At 44.3% G+C, this 18,555-nt stretch overlaps 1 protein-coding gene across 4 annotated transcripts in view; it reads right to left on the bottom strand.

The window, feature by feature from the left end:
• Positions 1 to 18,555, bottom strand: part of LOC125452394 (regulating synaptic membrane exocytosis protein 1-like) — a 596,477-nt gene that overhangs the window by 355,603 nt on the left and 222,319 nt on the right. For all 4 annotated transcript variants that reach the window (XM_059645492.1, XM_059645491.1, XM_059645490.1 and 1 more), the window contains one exon: positions 14,396 to 15,243. In XM_059645492.1, the coding sequence (XP_059501475.1) occupies positions 14,396 to 15,243 (848 nt within the window). The remainder of the gene's footprint in view (positions 1 to 14,395; positions 15,244 to 18,555) is intronic.

The raw sequence follows: 18,555 nt of genomic DNA on the forward strand, positions 1-18,555 counted from the left end.
TCTAATTTCATTACAACTCCTCTGCTTTCAGAACTGCAACCTGAGAAGCCACATATTTTTCAGTTTTTGGGATGATTAGCTGTAATGAAAGTTGGACTGCGAATGCTGAAAGAACAGTAGAGTTTTACAACTTGAAAATTAAATGTTGCATATTGTTAAGCTCTACAATAGAAAATTGGTTTTTGGAGGCAGGAAGAGAACTTGAGACTGAACAGCAGTAAGAATCTTTTAAATGCAGGAAATTCTGCTTGGCAACAACCCTCTGATTAAAACACGATCTGTGCCACGTGCAGTAGAGTCTGCAGACAATAGAAATCATTTCTCTCTCTCTCTCTCTTTCTCTCTCTCTTTCTGTCTCCCCCCACCTCTTTCTCTCTGTATGCAGAATATACAGAAAATCCATGAAAGCTTAAAAGGTGAATTAATTGATCAAAAGTCCAAAGTTCACCTAATAACCACTGAATTGAAGGATGATTGCAATGCCAAAACAGAAACATCACATCAATACAAAAATAAATAGCACTGTCAGAAATTGAAATTGAAAATCTTTTGTCAGGTTATGGTATCAAGACTTACAAAACCAAACTGGATAAAGGGAGTTAAAATACAGAGCTGCCCTAATCCAACTGAATGTCTGACCAGAGTCAAGGAACCGAAAAGGGTTCTTGCTGTTCTTATAATCTAACCACAACACAGGGATGAGACCTATATGCCAGATTTTATCTTTACTGTAAGAGTCATACATTGAAAGTTAAAAGAAAAATAACTTGCAACCTTATGGTTTGGAAATTTCATTTTAGGAATTTTGTTTCCAACCATAATTTTTGTGGAACTGTTCGCATTTTATCTGTCTTAATTGTGATCAAATGTAGTTTGGTGTTTTGAAGGGGTATAATTTAAATTGCTTAAATTAGAAATTCTTCCTTCAGTGTTCTTGATAAAGTGAGACTATAAAATTTAGGAGCAGAGGCAGGTCATTCAGCCCATTGGCAGTGCACTACCATTCAATGAGATCATGGTTGATTTGATAATTCTCGACTCTACTTTCTTGCTTTATCCCCTTCATAGAACATAGAACATAGAACATTACAGCACAGTACAGACCCGTCGGCCCTCGATGTTGTGCCGACCTGTCATACTGATCTCAAGCCCATCTAACCTACACTATTCCATGTACGTCCATATGCTTGTCCAATGACGACTTAAATGTACCTAAAGTTGGCGAATCTACTACCGTTGCAGGCAAAGCGTTCCATTCCCTTACTACTCTCTGAGTAAAGAAACTACCTCTGACATCTGTCCTATATCTTTCACCCCTCAATTTAAAGCTATGCCCCCTCATGCCCGCCGTCACCATCCTAGGAAAAAAGCTCTCCCCATCCACCCTATCTAACCCTCTGATTATTTTATATGTTTCAATTAAGTCACCTCTCAACATTCTTCGCTCTAATGAAATCAACCTCAAGTCCCTCAGCCTTTCCTCATAAGACCTTCCCTCCATACGAAGCAACATCCTAGTAAATCTCCTCTGCACCCTTTCCAAAGCTTCCACATCCTTCTTATAATGCGGTGACCAGAACTGTACACAATACTCCAAGTGCGGCCGCACCAGAGTTTTGTACTGCTGCAGCATAACTTCTTGGTTCCGGAACTCGATCCCGCTATTAATAAAAGCTAAAACACTGTATGCCTTCTTAACAGCCCTGTCAACCTGGGTGGCAACTTTCAAGGATCTGTGTACATGGACATCGAGATCTCTTTGCTCATCTACACTACTAAGAATCTTACCATTAGCCCTGTACTTTGCCTTCTGGTTACTCCTACCAAAGTGCATCACCTCACACTTGTCTGCATTAAACTCCATTTGCCACCTCTCAGCCCAGCTCTGCAGCTTATCTATGTCTCTCTGCAACCTACAGCATCCTTCGTCACTGTCCACAACTCCAACGACCTTAGTGTCGTCCGCAAATTTACTAACCCATCCTTCTACGCCCTCATCCAGGTCATTTACAAAAATGACAAACAGCGGTGGACCCAACACCAACACTTGCGGTACACCACTAGTAACTGGTCTCCAGGATGAACATTTCCCATCAACTACCACCCTCTGTCTTCTTTCAGCAAGCTAATTTCCGATCCAAACTGCTATGTCTCCCACAATTCCATTCCTCTGCATTTTGTACAATAGCCTATTGTGGGGAGCCTTATCGAATGCCTTGCTGAAATCCATATACACCACATCAACTGGTTTACTCTCATCTACCCGTTTGGTCACCTTCTCAGAGAACTCAATAAGGTTTGTGAGGCACGACCTTCCCTTCACAAAACCGTACTACTATCCCTAATCAATTTATTCTTTTCTAGATGATTATAAATCCTATCCCTTATAACCTTTTCCAACACTTTACCAACAACTGAGGTAAGGCTCACTGGTCTATAATTACCAGGGTTGTCTCTACTCCCCTTTTTGAACATGGGAACCACATTTGCTATCATCCAGTCATCTGGCACTATTCCTGTAGACAATGACAAGTTAAAGATCAATGCCAAAGGCTCGGCAATCTCCTCCCTAGCTTCCCGGAGGATCCAAGGATAAATCCCATCTGGCCCAGGGAACTTACCTATCGTCACCCTCTGAAGGATTTCTAATGCCTCTTCCTTGTGAACCTCAATCCCACCTGGTCCAGTAGCCTGTATCTCAGTATTCTCCTCGACAACATTGTCATTTTCTAGAGTGAATACTGTTGAAAAATATTCATTTAGCGCTTCCCCTGTCTCATCTGACTCCACACACAGCTTACCACTACTATCCGTGATTGGGCCTCACTTACTTTCGTCATTCTTTTATTCCTTAAATACCTATAGAAAGCCTTAGGGTTTACCCTGATCCTATCCGCCAACAACTTCTCATGTCTCCTCCTGGCTCTTCTGAGCTCTCTCTTTAGGTCTTTCCTGGCTACCTCATAGACCTCAAGCGCCCTAACTGAGCCTTCATATCTCATCCTAACATAAGCCTTCTTCTTCCTCTTGACCGGAGATTCCACCTCCTTCGTAAACCACGGCTCCCGCACTCTACAGCTTCCGCCCTGCCTGACAGGTACATACTTATCTAGGACACACAGGAGCTTTTCCTTCATCCTTTATTCCCTTGCTGATTAAAAATCTGTTTACTTCAGCCTTGAATATACTTCATAATCCATTCTGAACAGTCCTCTGCAATAAAGAATCCCACAGATTCACCTTTGCCCCAGGGCAGGATTGACTGCCATGAGGGGTCATAGTTTTAAAGTGTTAGGAGGAAGGTATAGAGGAGACGTCAGAGGGAGGTTCTTCACCCAGAGAGTTGTGAGCGCATGGAATAGTTTACCAGTGGTAGTCGTGGAAGCGGGGTCATTAGTGACATTTAAGCTCTTTAGAGCTCTTAAAGATAGTGGAATCAAGGGTTATGGGGATAAGGCAGGAACAGGATACTGATTGTGGATGATCAGCCATGATCATAATGAATGGTGGTGCTGGCTCGAAGGGCTGAATGGCCTACTCCAGCACCTATTGTCTATTGTCTATTGCTGAACATGCACATGGACAGCAGTGAATTGAGGGGAATGTAGGTTAGGTTATTTTAGTTTTGGATTAGGATTATTCCACGGCACAACATCATGGGCCGAATGGCCTGTACTGTGCTGTACTTTTCTATTTTCTAGATTCACAATCCCTCTGAAGGCTGTAGTTACGTATGCGACAACAAATGGACTTACTGTTTTAAGTTATGAAAGAACTTGGCATGGTGTCTCAGTGGTTAGCACTGCTGGCTCGCAGCACCAGGGACCCGGGTTTGATTCCAGCCTCGGGTGACTGTCTGTGTGGAGTTTGCACATTCTCCCCATGTCTGCATGGGTTTGCTCAGGTTTCCTCCCACAGTCCAAAGATGAGCAAGTTAGGTGGACTGGCTGTGCTAAATTGCCGGTAGTGTTCAGGGATGTGTAGATTAGGTGGGTTATAGGGGTACGGGTTTGGGTGGGATGCTGTGAAGGTTGGTGTGAACTCGTTGGGCTGAAGGGCCTGTTTCCACACTGAAGGTATTCTATGAAGATGGAGAGGAATTGCTTTGAATTTAGTAGCAGTGAGGGAGGAAAATGGGTCATTATGGTAGTGTCATTGGGATTTTACACATTTTCTGGAAACTTGCACCACATAGAACAGGTCCTTCAGCCCATAATGTTGTGCCAACCAATTATCCTATGAAGATCAATCTATCCTGCGTACCCTACATTTTACTATCCTCAATGTGCCTACCCAAGAGTCACTTAAAAGTCTCTAACGTATCTGATTCCACTACCACTGTCGGTAGCGCATTACACGTGCCCACCACTCCGTGTGAAGAACCTACCTCTGTTATCTCCCTGATACCTTCCGCCAATCACCTTAAAATTATGCTCCCACGTAATAGTCATTACTGCCCTGGGAAAAAGTCTCTGACTATCCACTCTATGCCTCATCATCTTGTAAACCTCTATCAAGTCACCTCTCATCTGTCTTCACTCCAATGAAAAGAGCCCGAGCTCCCTCAAACTTTCCTCATAAGACCTGCCCTCCAGTCCAGGCAGCATCCTGGTAAATCTCCTCTGCGCCCTCTCTAAAGCTTCTGCATCCTTCCTATACTGACGTGAGCAGAACTGAACAAAACATTCCAAGTGTGGTCTTACCAGAGTTTTACAGAGCTGCAGCACAACCTCACGGCTCTTAAACTCAATTCCCCTGCCAATATAAGCCAACACACCATATACCTTGTTTACAGCCCTATCAACTTGGGTAGTAACATTGAGAGATCTATGGACGTGGACCCCAAGATCCCTCTGTTCCTCCACACTGCCGAGAATCCTCCCATTCTGCATTCTGCAGCCTGTATTCTGTATTCAAATTTGACCTCCCAAAATGAATCACTTCACACTTTTCTGGGTTGAATTCCACCTGCCACTTCTTTGCCCAGCTCTGCATCCTGTCAATGTCCCGTTGCAACCTACAACAGCCCTCCATGCTGTCCACAACTCCACCAAACTGCGTGTCATCGGCAAACTTACTAGCCCACCCTTCCACTTCCTCATCCATGTCATTTATAAAGATCACAAAGAGCAGAGGTCCCAGCATAGATCCCTGTAGAACACCACTGGTGGCTGATCTCCCCGTTGAATACTTTCCATCTACTACCACCCTCTGTCTTCTGCTAGACAGCCAATTTTCTATCCAGACAGCCAAAGGTCCCTGAATCCCATGCCTCCTTACTTTCTGAATGAGCCTACAATGTGGAACCTTATCAAAAGCCTTGCTAAAATCCATATACCCCACATCCACTGCTCTGCCTTCATCAATGTGTTTTGTCACATCCTCAAATAACTCAATAAGGCTTGTGGGGCAAGGCCTCCCTGTCACAAAGTCACGCTGACTATTTCTAACCAAACTGTGCTTTTCCAAATAGTCATAAATACTATCTCTCAGAATCCTCCCCAATAATTTTCCCACCATAGAAGGAAGACTGACTGGTCTATAATTTCTAGGATTATCCCTATTCCTTCTCTTGAACAAGGGAATGATATTTTCCACCCTCCAATCTTTCTGGTACTACTCCAGTGGACAGTGAGGATGCAAAGATCATTGCCAAAGGGGCAGCAATCTCTTCCCTCACTTTCCGTACTAACCTTGGGTATAGCCTGCCTGGCCCAGGGGTCTTATCCAGCTTCATGTTTTTCAAAACTTCCAGCACCTCTCCTTCCTAACATCAACCTGTTCGAGCATATCTGCTTGTTTCATGCTGTCCTCACAAAACTTAAAGGCCCTTCTCACTGGTGAATACTGAAGCAAAGTATTCATTAAGGACTTTCCTTACCTCCACTGTCCCTGATTGGCTCTACCCTCACTCTGGCCATCCTCTTGTTCCTCACAGAAGTCTAGAAAGCCTTGGGGTTTTCCTTGATCCTACCCACCAAGGTTTTCTCATACCCCCTTCTAGCTCTCCTAAGTCCATTCTTCAGTTCCTTCCTGGCTACCCTGTAGACCTCTCGAGCCCTGTCCAATCCTTGCTTCCTCAACCTTAAGTAAGCTTCCTTCTTCCGCTTGACTAGGTGTTCAACATGTCTTGTCATCCAAGGTTCCTTCACCTTACCATCCTCTCCTTGCCTCGGTGGTACAAACCTATCCAGTACCTGTAGCAACTACTCCCTAAACAGTCTCCATGTTTCTGTCATGCATTTCCCTGAGAACATCTGATCCCAGTTGCTGCTCCGTGGCTCCTGCATAATAGCATTGTAATTTCCCCTCCCCCAATTAAATACATTCCCATGCTGTCTGCTCCTATCCCTCTCCATCACTGTAGTAAAGGTCAGGGAGTTGTGATCATTATCGCCGAAATGCTCTCCCACCGAGAGTTCTGACACCTGGCCTGGTTCATTGCCAAGCACCAAATCCAACATGGCCTCCCCTCGAGTTGGCCTATCTACATATTGCATCAGAAATCTTTCCTGGACTCACCTGACAAAATCTGCTCCATCCAAACTACTGGCACTCAGGAGGTTACAGTCAATAATAGGGAAGCTGAAGTCACCCATGACAGCAACCGTATTACACTGCACCTTTCCAAAATCTGCCTCCTAATCTGTTTCTCCGTGTATCTTTTGCTATTAGGGGCTCTACAGAAAAGTTCGAAAAAAGTGGCTGCTCCTTTCCAGTTTGACTTCCACCTATACTGACTCTGTGCAGAAAACTTACTCCACAACCTCCCTTTCTGCGGCTGTGATGCCATCCCTGATTATCAATGCCACTCCCCCACCCTGTTTTACCTCCCTCCCTGTATTTTTTTTTAAACATCTATACCCCAGTACATCCAATAACCATTCCTGCCCCTGTATCATCCAAGTCTCTGTAATGGCCACAACATTGCAATTCCAAGTACTGACCTATAACTTGTTCAATAGTGTGCATTTTTATTTGTGAGCTCATCACTGTTAAGCCATGACAATCTCCACTCAAATCTCCCCAAAGCTGAAATCCCTCATCCTGGAAAATCTTCTCTTGCAATCCCTCTAAAGTCTTGCCACTCTTCTTAAAGTGTTTTGCAGAATTGAACACAACACTCCAGCTGGGGCCAAGCCAACAATATGTAATAGTCAGCAGCATGACTGCCTTGGTGTTCTACACTACGTCTACAATAAAGTCAAATTCATGCATTTCTGTTTGGCAGTATTCTGAACTTGCTCTGACACTTTCAAAGATGTGTGTATTTACAGAAAGGAGGTAATATTTAATGCAATTCGCTGTGCTTCATTCGGCCATTCTGCTCCAAAACTCAGGCACAGAATTCTACCAGTGACTTGGAGTCAGTCTTTTGTCCACCCTCTTAACTATGACCAAATATTACTTTTAGCAGGGAAGCAAATCATATTTATTTAACACGTTTTAGTAATCTGGCTGCTGCTCAATGTCAAATGTAATCAAAAGAAAACACTGGTCTGTTTCCAAATTCATAGCCATAACTGTTAAATTTAACTATTTACAACCTTACATAAAACAGTGAATGGGAAAACTATCCAATACCTAATTAATCACAACATATAGGTTCAGTCTACATTTACGAAGGATGAAGTGTTCACCTTATTGAAGGTCTTTCTTTTTCAAATACAATTTCAATTGATTTATCCTCTTAATTTAACTTTCAGATTCATAATTTTATTTTGCATGTTAAGAGGCCCTTTGGCTTACTATATCTGTGTAGCTCATGTTACCATTTTAAACTAATCTTGTCTGCCTCCACATGGTCCATATTCCTTTATTTGCTGCCTGTTCATGCTGCCTGTTTCTTACTAAATGCCTTTTATACTTTACTATCGTATCTGCTTCTACAACCTCACCTGGCAGTGTGTTCCAGGCACCTACTTCCCTCACACAATGTCTTTGAACTGCGTCCCCAGTCCCCCATCACCATCCACCCCCCAACCCCCCAACACCACCTTAAACCTATACCCCTCATAATTTTATATATTTCCATCAGGTAGCTTCTTAGCCTCCAAAGCTCTCCAGAAAATAATGGAAATTTGTCCAACTTCTCCCAGTACCTAATATACTCCAATCCAGACAACATTCGGGTAAACCTCTTGTACACCCTCTGCAAAGTCTTCACATCTTTCCTGTCATGTGATGATCAGAACTGTGCAGAACCAGAAAGAGAAATGTGATGACTAAAGTCTTATACAGTTGCACATGACTTGCCAACTTTTATACTCAATAGCCCCCACTAATGAACAAAGAACAAAGAATAAAGAAAATTACAGCATTGGAACAGGGTCTTCGGCCCTCCAAGCCTGTGTCGATCCAGATCCCCTATCTTAACTGTCACCAACTTTCCAAGCATCTGTATCCCTCTGCTCCCTGCCCATTCATGTGTCTGTCTAGATAACATCTAAAATGACGCTATCGTGGCTGCCTCTACCACCTCCACTGGCACCAAGTTCCAGGCACCTATCACCCTCTGCGTAAAGAACTTTCCATGCATATCTCCCATAAACTTTTCACCTCTCACCTTGAAATCATGACCCCTGATAATGAGTCCCCCACTCTGGGAAAAAGTTTCTTGCTATCCACCCTGTCTATACCTCTTGTGACTCTGTAGACCTCAATTAGGTCCGCTCTCAACCTCTGTCTTTCTAATGTAAATAATCCTAATCTCCTCAACCTCTCTTCATAGCTAGCGCCCTCCATACCAGGCAACATTCTGCTGAACCTCCTCTGCACCCTCTCCAAAGCATCCACATCCTTTTGGTAATGTGGTGACCAGAACTGTACTCAGTATTCCAAATGTGATCGAACCAAAGTCCTATACAACTGCAACATGAACTGTCAACTCTTGTACGCAATACCCCTGTCCAATGAATGAAAGCATATCGTATGCTTTCTTGACCACTCTATCTACCTGCATTGCCACCTTCAGGGTATAATGGACCTGAACACCCAGATCTCTCTGTGCATCAATTTTCCCAAGGGCTTTTCCATTTATCATATAGTTTGCTCTTGAATTGGATCTTCCAAAATGCATCACCTCACATTTGCCTGGATTGAACTCCATCTGCCATTTCTCAGTCCAACTCTCCAATTTATCTATATTCTGTCGCATTCTCCCACAGTCCCCTTCACTATCTGCTACTCCACCAATCTTAGTGTTATCTGGAAACTTGCTAATCAGACCACGTATACCTTCCTCCAGATCATTTATGTATATCACATACAACAGAGGGCAAGCATACCACATTCTTGCACTATATTGATCAATTGATATCTAAACAACTCATCACGTTAAAAACTTGAATTATGGAGGAAGCCAAGCACTAAATTCCGTACACATTCAGCAAACACACAGGATGATCTTATACTCAGAATAATCTGCATTTAGCTCGGCAAAACCAGTTACTTCAGATACAATACTTAATCTATTTGATTCTCTTAATGCATATCCCAGTGTTTATCCCAGTCTATCCATCCCAATGCATCTGCCCCAGTGTTTATTCCGATATATCGGTTCCCTATTCATTCCTGTGTTTGACTGGTAAATTCCTTCCCACTTTTATCCAGTTGTACCCACTCTAGTGTTTATCTTGGTGTATCTGTCTCAGTGTATTTGATTCTGTGGTTATTTTGGTATATTCATCTGCGTGTCCATCCCCAATGTTTCTGCCCCAGTGTTCATCCCAGAACATCTATCCCTGTGAATATCCCAGTACCATTTTAAAATTTATTCATTTGTAGAATGTGGGTTCGCTGGCTAACATTGACCATTCCAGGTTGCTCTTGAGAAGATGGTGGTGAGCTGCCTTCTTGAAGCACTGCGAACTACCTGCTGTGGGTTGACCCACAATGTCACTGGGGAGGGAATTCAAGGATTTTGATCCAGTGACAGTGAAGGAATGGCAATATAATTCCAAGTTGGGATAGTAAGTGGCTTGGAGGCGAACTTGAAGGCCGTGTTGTTCCCATATATCTGCTGCCCTTGCCTTCTCGTTGGAAGTAGTCATGGATTTGGGAGGTGCTATCTGAGAATCTATGGTGAATTTCTGCAGTGTATCTTGTAGATAGTACACACTGTTGCTACTGAGCGTTAGTGGTGGAAGGAGTGAATGCTTATGGATGTAGTACCAATCAAGCGGGCTACTTTGTCCTGGATGCTCTCAAGCTCCTAGAATGTTGTTGGGGTCGCACTCATTGAGGAAAATCGGCAGTATTCCATCACACCCCTGACTTGTGCCTTGTAGATGGTGGACAGGTTTTGGGGAGTAACGAGTTTGGTTACTCACTACAGTATTCCTAGCCTCTGACCTGCTCTTGTAGCCACTATGTTTATGTGGTGAGCCTAGTTAAGTTTCTCATCGATGATAACTCCCAGGATGGGGAGACCTAGGCCTAGTGATAATATTGCTGGACTGTTAATCCAGAGGCCCAGATAATTTTCTGGGGACTCAGGTTCAAATTGTGCAACAGCAGACGGTAGAATTTGAATTCAATAAAGTATTTGGATATAAGATTCTAATGATCACCATGAATCCATTGTTGATTGTCAGGAAAAACCCACCTGGTTCACTAATGTCCTTATGGAAGGAAACTGTCATCCTTATGTTACCTGGCCTGTATATGACTCCAAACCCACAGCAATGTGGTTGACTTTGAACTGCCCTCTGGAATGGGCAAAAAATGCTTCCCAGCCAGTGACACTCTCATCCCATTAATGAATTAAAAAAAAATTGCTGATAGTGGGGGATTCAGGAAGCAGCATCACTGAGTGTCAAGGAGTAGAGGGTAGACTTTCTTGCTGCTGATGGGCATAGTCTGGCATTTGTTTGATGCAAATGTTACTTGCCATTTGTCAGCCCAAGCCTGGATATTGTCCAGGCCTTGATGTATTTGCACATGGACTGCTTCAGTATCTGAGGAGTCACAAATGATGCTGAACATTATGCAATCATTGGTGATCATCCGCACATTTGGCCTTATGATGGAATGAATATCTTTGGAGATGGTACGGTGGCTTAGTGGGCAGCTCTGCGGTCTCACGAACCAAGGACCTGAGTTCAATTCCAGCCTTGAGCAACTGTCGATGTGGAGTTTACACATTCTCCCCGTGTCTGTGTGGGTTTTCTCTGGCTGCGCCAGAACGTTCCCACAATGCAGAGATGTGCTAGCAAGGTAGATTGGCCATGCTAAATTTCCTATTAAGTCCAGGGATATGCAGGTGAGGTGGTTTAGGTAGAGGGTGGATCTAGGTGGGATGCTCTTTAGAGGGCTGGTATGGACCAACTGACTGAATGGCCAGTTTTCACACAGTAGGGGTTCTAAGAAGTCAATGAAACAGCTGAAGACAGTTGGGCCTAGGACACTGGCCTGAGGAACTCCTGCAGAGATGTCTAGGAGTTTAGATGATTGACCTCCAATAAACTACAACCATCTTCCAATGTGTCAGGTATCACTCTAATCATTGGAGAGTTTTTGACTGATATTCATCAATTCCAGTTTTGGTAGAGCCCCTTGATACACTTGGCCAAATGCAGCCTCGAAGTCAAGGGCTGTCACTCTCACCTGACCTCTGGAATTCAGCTCTTTTGTCAGTGTTTAAACCAAGGCTGCGTTGAGGTCCAGAGTTGAGTGGTCCTGGCAGAACCCAAACTAGGTGTCATTGAACAGGTTATAATTGAGCAGGTGCAGCTTGGTAGCCCTGCTGATGATACCTTCCATCAATTTACTGATGATCAAGAGTAGACTGATTGCACAATAATTGGCCAGGTTGGATTTGTCCTGCTTTTTTACATACACTACACATTTGGGCATTTTTCCATATTGTTAGGTAGGTGCCAGTGTTGTAACTGTACTGGAACACATGGATAGGGGAGCAGCAAGTTCAAGAGCACAAGTCTTCAGTACTATTGTTGGAATGTTGTCAGGACCTGTAGCCTCTGCAGTATCCAGTGTCTCCAACCATTTTTTGATCAAAATGCTGAAGACTGGCATCTGTAGCTCTGGGAGCCAATGGAGCAGGCCAAGATGGATCATCCACTTCGCACTTCTGGCCGGATATTGCTGCAAAAGCTTCAGCCTTTTCTTTTGCACTGATGTGCTGGGCTCTTCCACTGTGGAGAACAGGGACATTTTTGGAGCCTCCACTGTTCACGACTTGCTGTGGCAGGACTGCAGTGCTTAGATCTAATCAGTTGGTTGTGGGGTCACATAGCTGTCTATCACTGTTGCTTTCGCTGTTTAGCGTGCAAGTAGTCCTGCTGGCGGCTTCACCAGTTTGGCATTTCATTATCGGGTATGACTGACGCAGCTCCTGGCATGCCGTCCTGCATTATCCATTGAACCAGGGTTGATACCCTGACTTGATGGTAATGGTTAAGTGGGGATATGCTAGGCTGTAAGGTTACAGATTGTGGAGTACAATTCGGCTGCTATGATGGCCTACAGTGCCTCATGGATGTCCAATCTTAAGTGGCTAGATATGTTTGAAGTCTGTCCCATTTAGCACAGTGATAGAGCCACACAACTCGATGGAGATTAACCTGAAAGCGAAGGTGAGACTTCTCCTTCACAAGGACTGTGCAGTGGTCACTCTTACCGATACTGTCACAGACAGTATCTGCATTTGCAGCTGGTAGATTGGTAAGAATGAGGTTAAGTATTCTTTTCCCTCTTGTTGGTTCCCTCACCACCTGCCATAGTCCCAGTCTATCAGCTACATCTTTTAGGACCAACCAGCTCAATCAGCAGCATTGCTGCCGAGGCACTCTTGGTGGCGGACATTGAGATGCCCCATCAAGAGTACATTTTGTGCCCTTGTCATCCTCAGAGCTTCCGCTGAATGTTGCTCAACGAGGAATACCAGTTCATCAACTGAGAGCGAACAGTACGCAGTAATCAGCAGTAAGTTTCCTTATTCATGTTTAACCTGGAGCCATGAGATTTCATGGTGTCAGGAGTCAATGTTGAGGACTCCCAGGGCAACTTCCTCCCGACTGTATACCATTGTGTCGCCACCTCTGCTGGGTCTGTCCTGCCAGTGGGACAGGACATATCTAGGTACTGTGATGGTGGTGCCTGGGACACTGTCCATCAGGTATGATTCAATGAGAATGACTACGTCAGGTTGTTGCCTGAACAAGCTGTGAGACAATTCTCTTAATTTTGGCATTAGCCCCCGGATGCTAGTAAGGAGGGCTGTGCAGGATCGACAAGGCAGTTTCTGCCATTGTCTTTCCAATGTCTAGTTCGTTGCCAGGTGGTCCGTCCAAATTCACTTCTTGGAGACTTGTAGTGATGGGTACAAATGAATGGCTTGCCAGTCCATTTCAGAGGGCAACTGAGAGTCAACCTTATTGTTATGGATCTGTAGTCGCACATTAGCCAGGCACAATGAGAATAGCAGATTTCCCTCCCCGAAGGATATTAGTGAACCAGATGGGTTTTTCCGACAATTGACAATAATTTCATGGTCATCAGGAAATGCTTAATTCCAGATTTTTCAAAAAACTGGATTTAAATTCCACCATCTGCCATGGCAGAATTCAAACCAGAGTCCCCAAAACATTCTTCAGAACATATCTGGATTATTAGTCCCGCAATAATATCACTAGGCCATCACCTTCCCCATTATCCTGATGTTTTTGCCCCAGTGTTAATTCCAGCGTGACTGTTCCAGGGCTTATACCAGTCCATCCATCACCATGTTTATCCTGTTTTCTCTGTTCTAGTACTATGTTTTAATTTGTTCCTAGAATGTGGGTATTTGCCCATTTCTAATTGTTGACAGTTAAGTGCATCGCTGTGGTTCTGGAGTCACATGTAGGCTAGACTGGGAAAGGATGGCAGATTTCTTTTCCTAAAGAACATTAGTGAACCAGATGAGTTTTTACAACAATTAATGGTGGTTACATATCTACCATGAGCTTTTTCTTATTGAATTCAATTTAAAAACAATGAAAGTAAAATTTCACCATTTGACATGGCGGCATTCCAAATCCAATCCTCAGCCTCTAGCTCTGGATCACTAGTCACATTACCATTATGCCACTGCAAGTATTTATGATGGTTTATCTATGTCACTGTTTGTCCCAGGTTACCTGTCCCAGTATTGCTCTCCATTTATCTGTCCCAGTATTTACCTGTCTTCGTGTAACTTAGTTTAGTTATCCTAGTGATTAACTGGGTTTAATTCTCCCAATACGTAGCCTGATTTTTCAATCCCTCTTTTTGTCCCATGATATCCATTATCATTGACGGAATGTGATTTTTCCTGGTATCCAGGTTTGGTTTGATGGCTGCATATATATTCACAGAGGTAATATTAAGGCCGGTAGAAACTGTCAACTCTTACCTTTCTCGCTGACACTTTCACTTTCAATTTCCACATCTTCACAGCTGGTGTATTCTGGGGTAGATGCTCCTTCTTCCTCAGAGCTACTGACTGACATTTGTCTTTTCTTTCCAATCTTTTTCATTCGATGCGGTTTTGGTGGGGGTGGTCGGATGGATTCTGACTGGTCAGAACTGAGCGAATCATTCCGCAGCATGGTTTCATTCCTCTCCCGCTTTGTTCGAATCACAGCAGAGCTGGGATCTAGGTTCTTCTTGTGGGAATTGTAATCCTTCACTTCCAAGAGTTCTGCAGGAACTGGGCTCCGCCTTGATGTGGGGGTGCTCTGACTACTCAAATGTGGCTGTCTTGAGACAGCTGTTTGTACATCTACAGTCTTATCCACAGGGTATTTCTGCTCTTGAATCCCCACTTGCTGAGTCCTTCTTGGCAAGTGGTCCTCTACTACTTGACTTTCCTCTACATCAGTCTGGGGCACAGATACATCACTGTGCCTTCTTTCATGCCGTGCTCTTGACACTTTAGCATGCATACGCATCTGTTGCTCCTCCAGTTGAGGTTTAACAGGACACCGTGCCAGGTTGGGGTCACTCTTATACAAATTCTGATACTCTTCTTCAATCTTTTGTTTTTCCTCATCTGCTATCATTTCCCCTTCTATTTTCTCACCCATATCCTGATAGTCCTGTGAACGACCTTTCTCTAAGCGCCGATTTTCTCGCCGCTCCCTGTGATGCTCTTGTTCATCAGTTAGCCTCTCACCTTGTTGGAAGGATGGCTTTGATCCGTGTTTCCGCTGACCTTTGAGTCCTTTTCCATTCTGTTCTGAAACCAATGAAATCTTCTGCCTGCAAAGATCATTAACAATGTGTCACTATTTTGCACCAAGTGTTTCATTTTTATAGCAAGGTTGGGAAAATAAATGGCGAAGTAAAATCGAGAACAAGAAAAACAAGCTAGTGATATGGTTGCGTTTAATAACAATAGTAATGTGAGAAACTATGGTAAATCAAGTTTATATTAAAATTTCATTCATTTCAATTTTTTAAGACAAAACCAGCAATTTACTCACCCCATGGAAGTATTTGTTGCCCTTCCCAAACTGCCTACAAACTGAATGGCCATTTCAGAGGACAGTTAAGAGTCAACCACATTACTGTGGGTCTGGAGTCATGTGTAGGCTTGACCAGGTTAAAGTCCCTGAAGGACTTCAGTGAACCAGATATGATTTTATCATTTCATGGTCACCATCACAAGACGAGCTTTCAATTTCAGGTTACTGAACTGAATTTAAATTCGATCAGTTGCCACGGTGAGAATCAAACCCATGTCGCCAGAGTATTAAGCCTAGACCTCCACAGGACACATTCTCCAAATTGGGCCTTGGGGAGGGACTCTGCAAGTCGATCCAACAGCTTTACACAAACATCAGTAGGGTAGTCTCAATCAGTGGGTAGAAGCAGAAAGCTTCCTAATCAGCTCTGGAGTCAGGCAGGGCTACACCCTCTCTCCTGCTTGTTTGTAATTTGCATGGAGCCTTTTGCTGAGTCAACCATCTGGAAGGATACCATCCTGAGAGGGGTGATTATCCCAGCTAGCGGGGACCTGCACATCAAAGCCTCTCTACACTTGGATGACATTGCCATTTTCTGCTTGGATGCACTGTTATGAGCACCTGTGACCAGTCTGATCTGGCCTTGGGATCCATGTTAAATTGAGGGAAGAGCAAGATTATGCTCTTTGGGAACTGGGATGACCAAACTCCTTCACCACCAGGCTAGATTACCTGAGGGTGTTGGGATATGATTTGGAGTGGCCCGGGCATGTGTCAAAACCTGGGAAGAGTGTATCATAGAACATAGAACATAGAATAGAACATAGAACAGTACAGCACAGAACAGGCCCTTCAGCCCACAATGTTGTGCCGACCATTGATCCTCATGGATGCACCCTCAAATTTCTGTGACCATATGCATGTCCAGCAGTCTCTTAAATGACCCCAATGACCTTGCTTCCACAACTGCTGCTGGCAACGCATTCCATGCTCTCACAACTCTCTGCGTAAAGAACCTGCCTCTGACATCCCCTCTATACTTTCCACCAACCAGCTTAAAACTATGACCCCTCGTGCTAGCCATTTCTGCCCTGGGAAATAGTCTCTGGCTATCGACTCTATCTATGCCTCTCATTATCTTGTATACCTCAATTAGGTCCCCTCTCCTCCTCCTTTTCTCCAATGAAAAGAGACCGAGCTCAGTCAACCTCTCTTCATAAGATAAGCCCTCCAGTCCAGGCAGCATCCTGGTAAACCTCCTCTGAACCCTCTCCAAAGCATCCACATCTTTCCGAAAATAGGGCGCCCAGAACTGGACGCAGTATTCCAAGTGCGGTCTAACCAAAGTTTTATAGAGCTGCAACAAGATCTCACGACTCTTAAACTCAATCCCCCTGTTAATGAAAGCCAAAACACCATATGCTTTCTTAACAACCCTGTCCACTTGGGTGGCCATTTTAAGGGATCTATGTATCTGCACACCAAGATCCCTCTGTTCCTCCACGCTGCCAAGAATCCTATCCTTAATCCTGTACTCAGCTTTCAAATTCGACCTTCCAAAATGCATCACCTCGCATTTATCCAGGTTGAACTCCATCTGCCACCTCTCAGCCCATCTCTGCATCCTGTCAATGTCCCGCTGCAGCCTACAACAGCCCTCTACACTGTCAACGACACCTCCGACCTTTGTGTCGTCTGCAAACTTGCTGACCCATCCTTCAATTCCCTCGTCCAAGTCATTAATAAAAATTACAAACAGTAGAGGCCCAAGGACAGAGCCCTGTGGAACCCCACTCACCACTGACTTCCAGGCAGAATATTTTCCTTCTACTACCACACGCTGTCTTCTGTTGGCCAGCCAATTCTGTATCCAAGCAGCTAAGTTCCCCTGTATCCCATTCCTCCTGACCTTCTGAATGAGCCTTCCATGGGGAACCTTATCAAATGCCTTACTGAAGTCCATATACACCACATCCACAGCTCGACCCTCATCAACCTTACTAGTCACATCCTCAAAAAACTCGATAAGGTTTGTAAGGCATGACCTACCCCTCACAAAGCCGTGTTGACTGTATTTGATCAAGCCATGCTCTTCCAGATGGTCATAAATCTTATCCCTCAGAATCCTTTCTAACACCTTGCAGACGACAGACGTGAGACTTACCGGTCTATAATTGCCGGGGATTTCCCTATTTCCTTTCTTGAAGAGAGGAATTACATTTGCCTCTCTCCAGTCCTCAGGTACGACTCCAGTGGAGAGCGAGGATGCAAAGATCTTCGCAAGTGGCGAAGCAATTGCATTTCTCGCTTCCCAAAGCAGCCGAGGACAAATCTGATCCGGGCCTGGCGACTTGTCAATCTTAATGTTTGACAAAATTTTCAGTACATCAGCTTCCTCTATCTCTATCCATTCCAGCATGCACACCTGCTCTTCAAAGGTTTCATTCACTACACAGTTCGATTCTTTCGTAAAGACAGAAGCAAAAAACTCATTTAGGGCTTCCCCTACCTCCTCAGGCTCCACACACAAGTTCCCTATGCTATCCCTGATCGGCCCTACTCTTTCTTTGACCATTCTCTTATTCCTCACGTAAGTGTAAAATGCCTTTGTGTTTTCCCGGATTCCTTCTGCCAAGCCTTTCTCGTGCCCCCTCCTGGCTCTCCTCAGACCATTTTTGAGCTCCTTCCTTGCCTGCATGTAATCCTCTCTAGCTGAACTTGACCCTAGCTTCCTCCACCTTATGTAAGCTACCTTCTTCCTTTTCACTAGAAGCTCCACCGCTCTCGTCATCCAAGGTTCCTTTATCTTACCCCTTCTTGCCTGTCTCAGAGGGACATATTTACTCATCACTCCCAACAACTGTTCCTTAAACAGTCTCCACATGTCTATAGTTCCCTTACCATGGAACAACTGCTCCCAGTCCATGCTTCCTAACTCGTGTCTAATCGCATCATAGTTTCCTCTTCCCCAATTAAATATCCTCCCATTCTGCCTAATCCTCTCCTTCTCCATAGCTATGTAGAATGAGAGAGTGTTATGGTCACTATCACCAAAATGCTCTCCCACCACAAGATCTGATACCTGCCCCGGCTCGTTTCCGAGCAC

Source organism: Stegostoma tigrinum, chromosome 4, assembly GCF_030684315.1.
Source record: "Stegostoma tigrinum isolate sSteTig4 chromosome 4, sSteTig4.hap1, whole genome shotgun sequence".
NCBI lineage: Eukaryota > Metazoa > Chordata > Chondrichthyes > Orectolobiformes > Stegostomatidae > Stegostoma > Stegostoma tigrinum.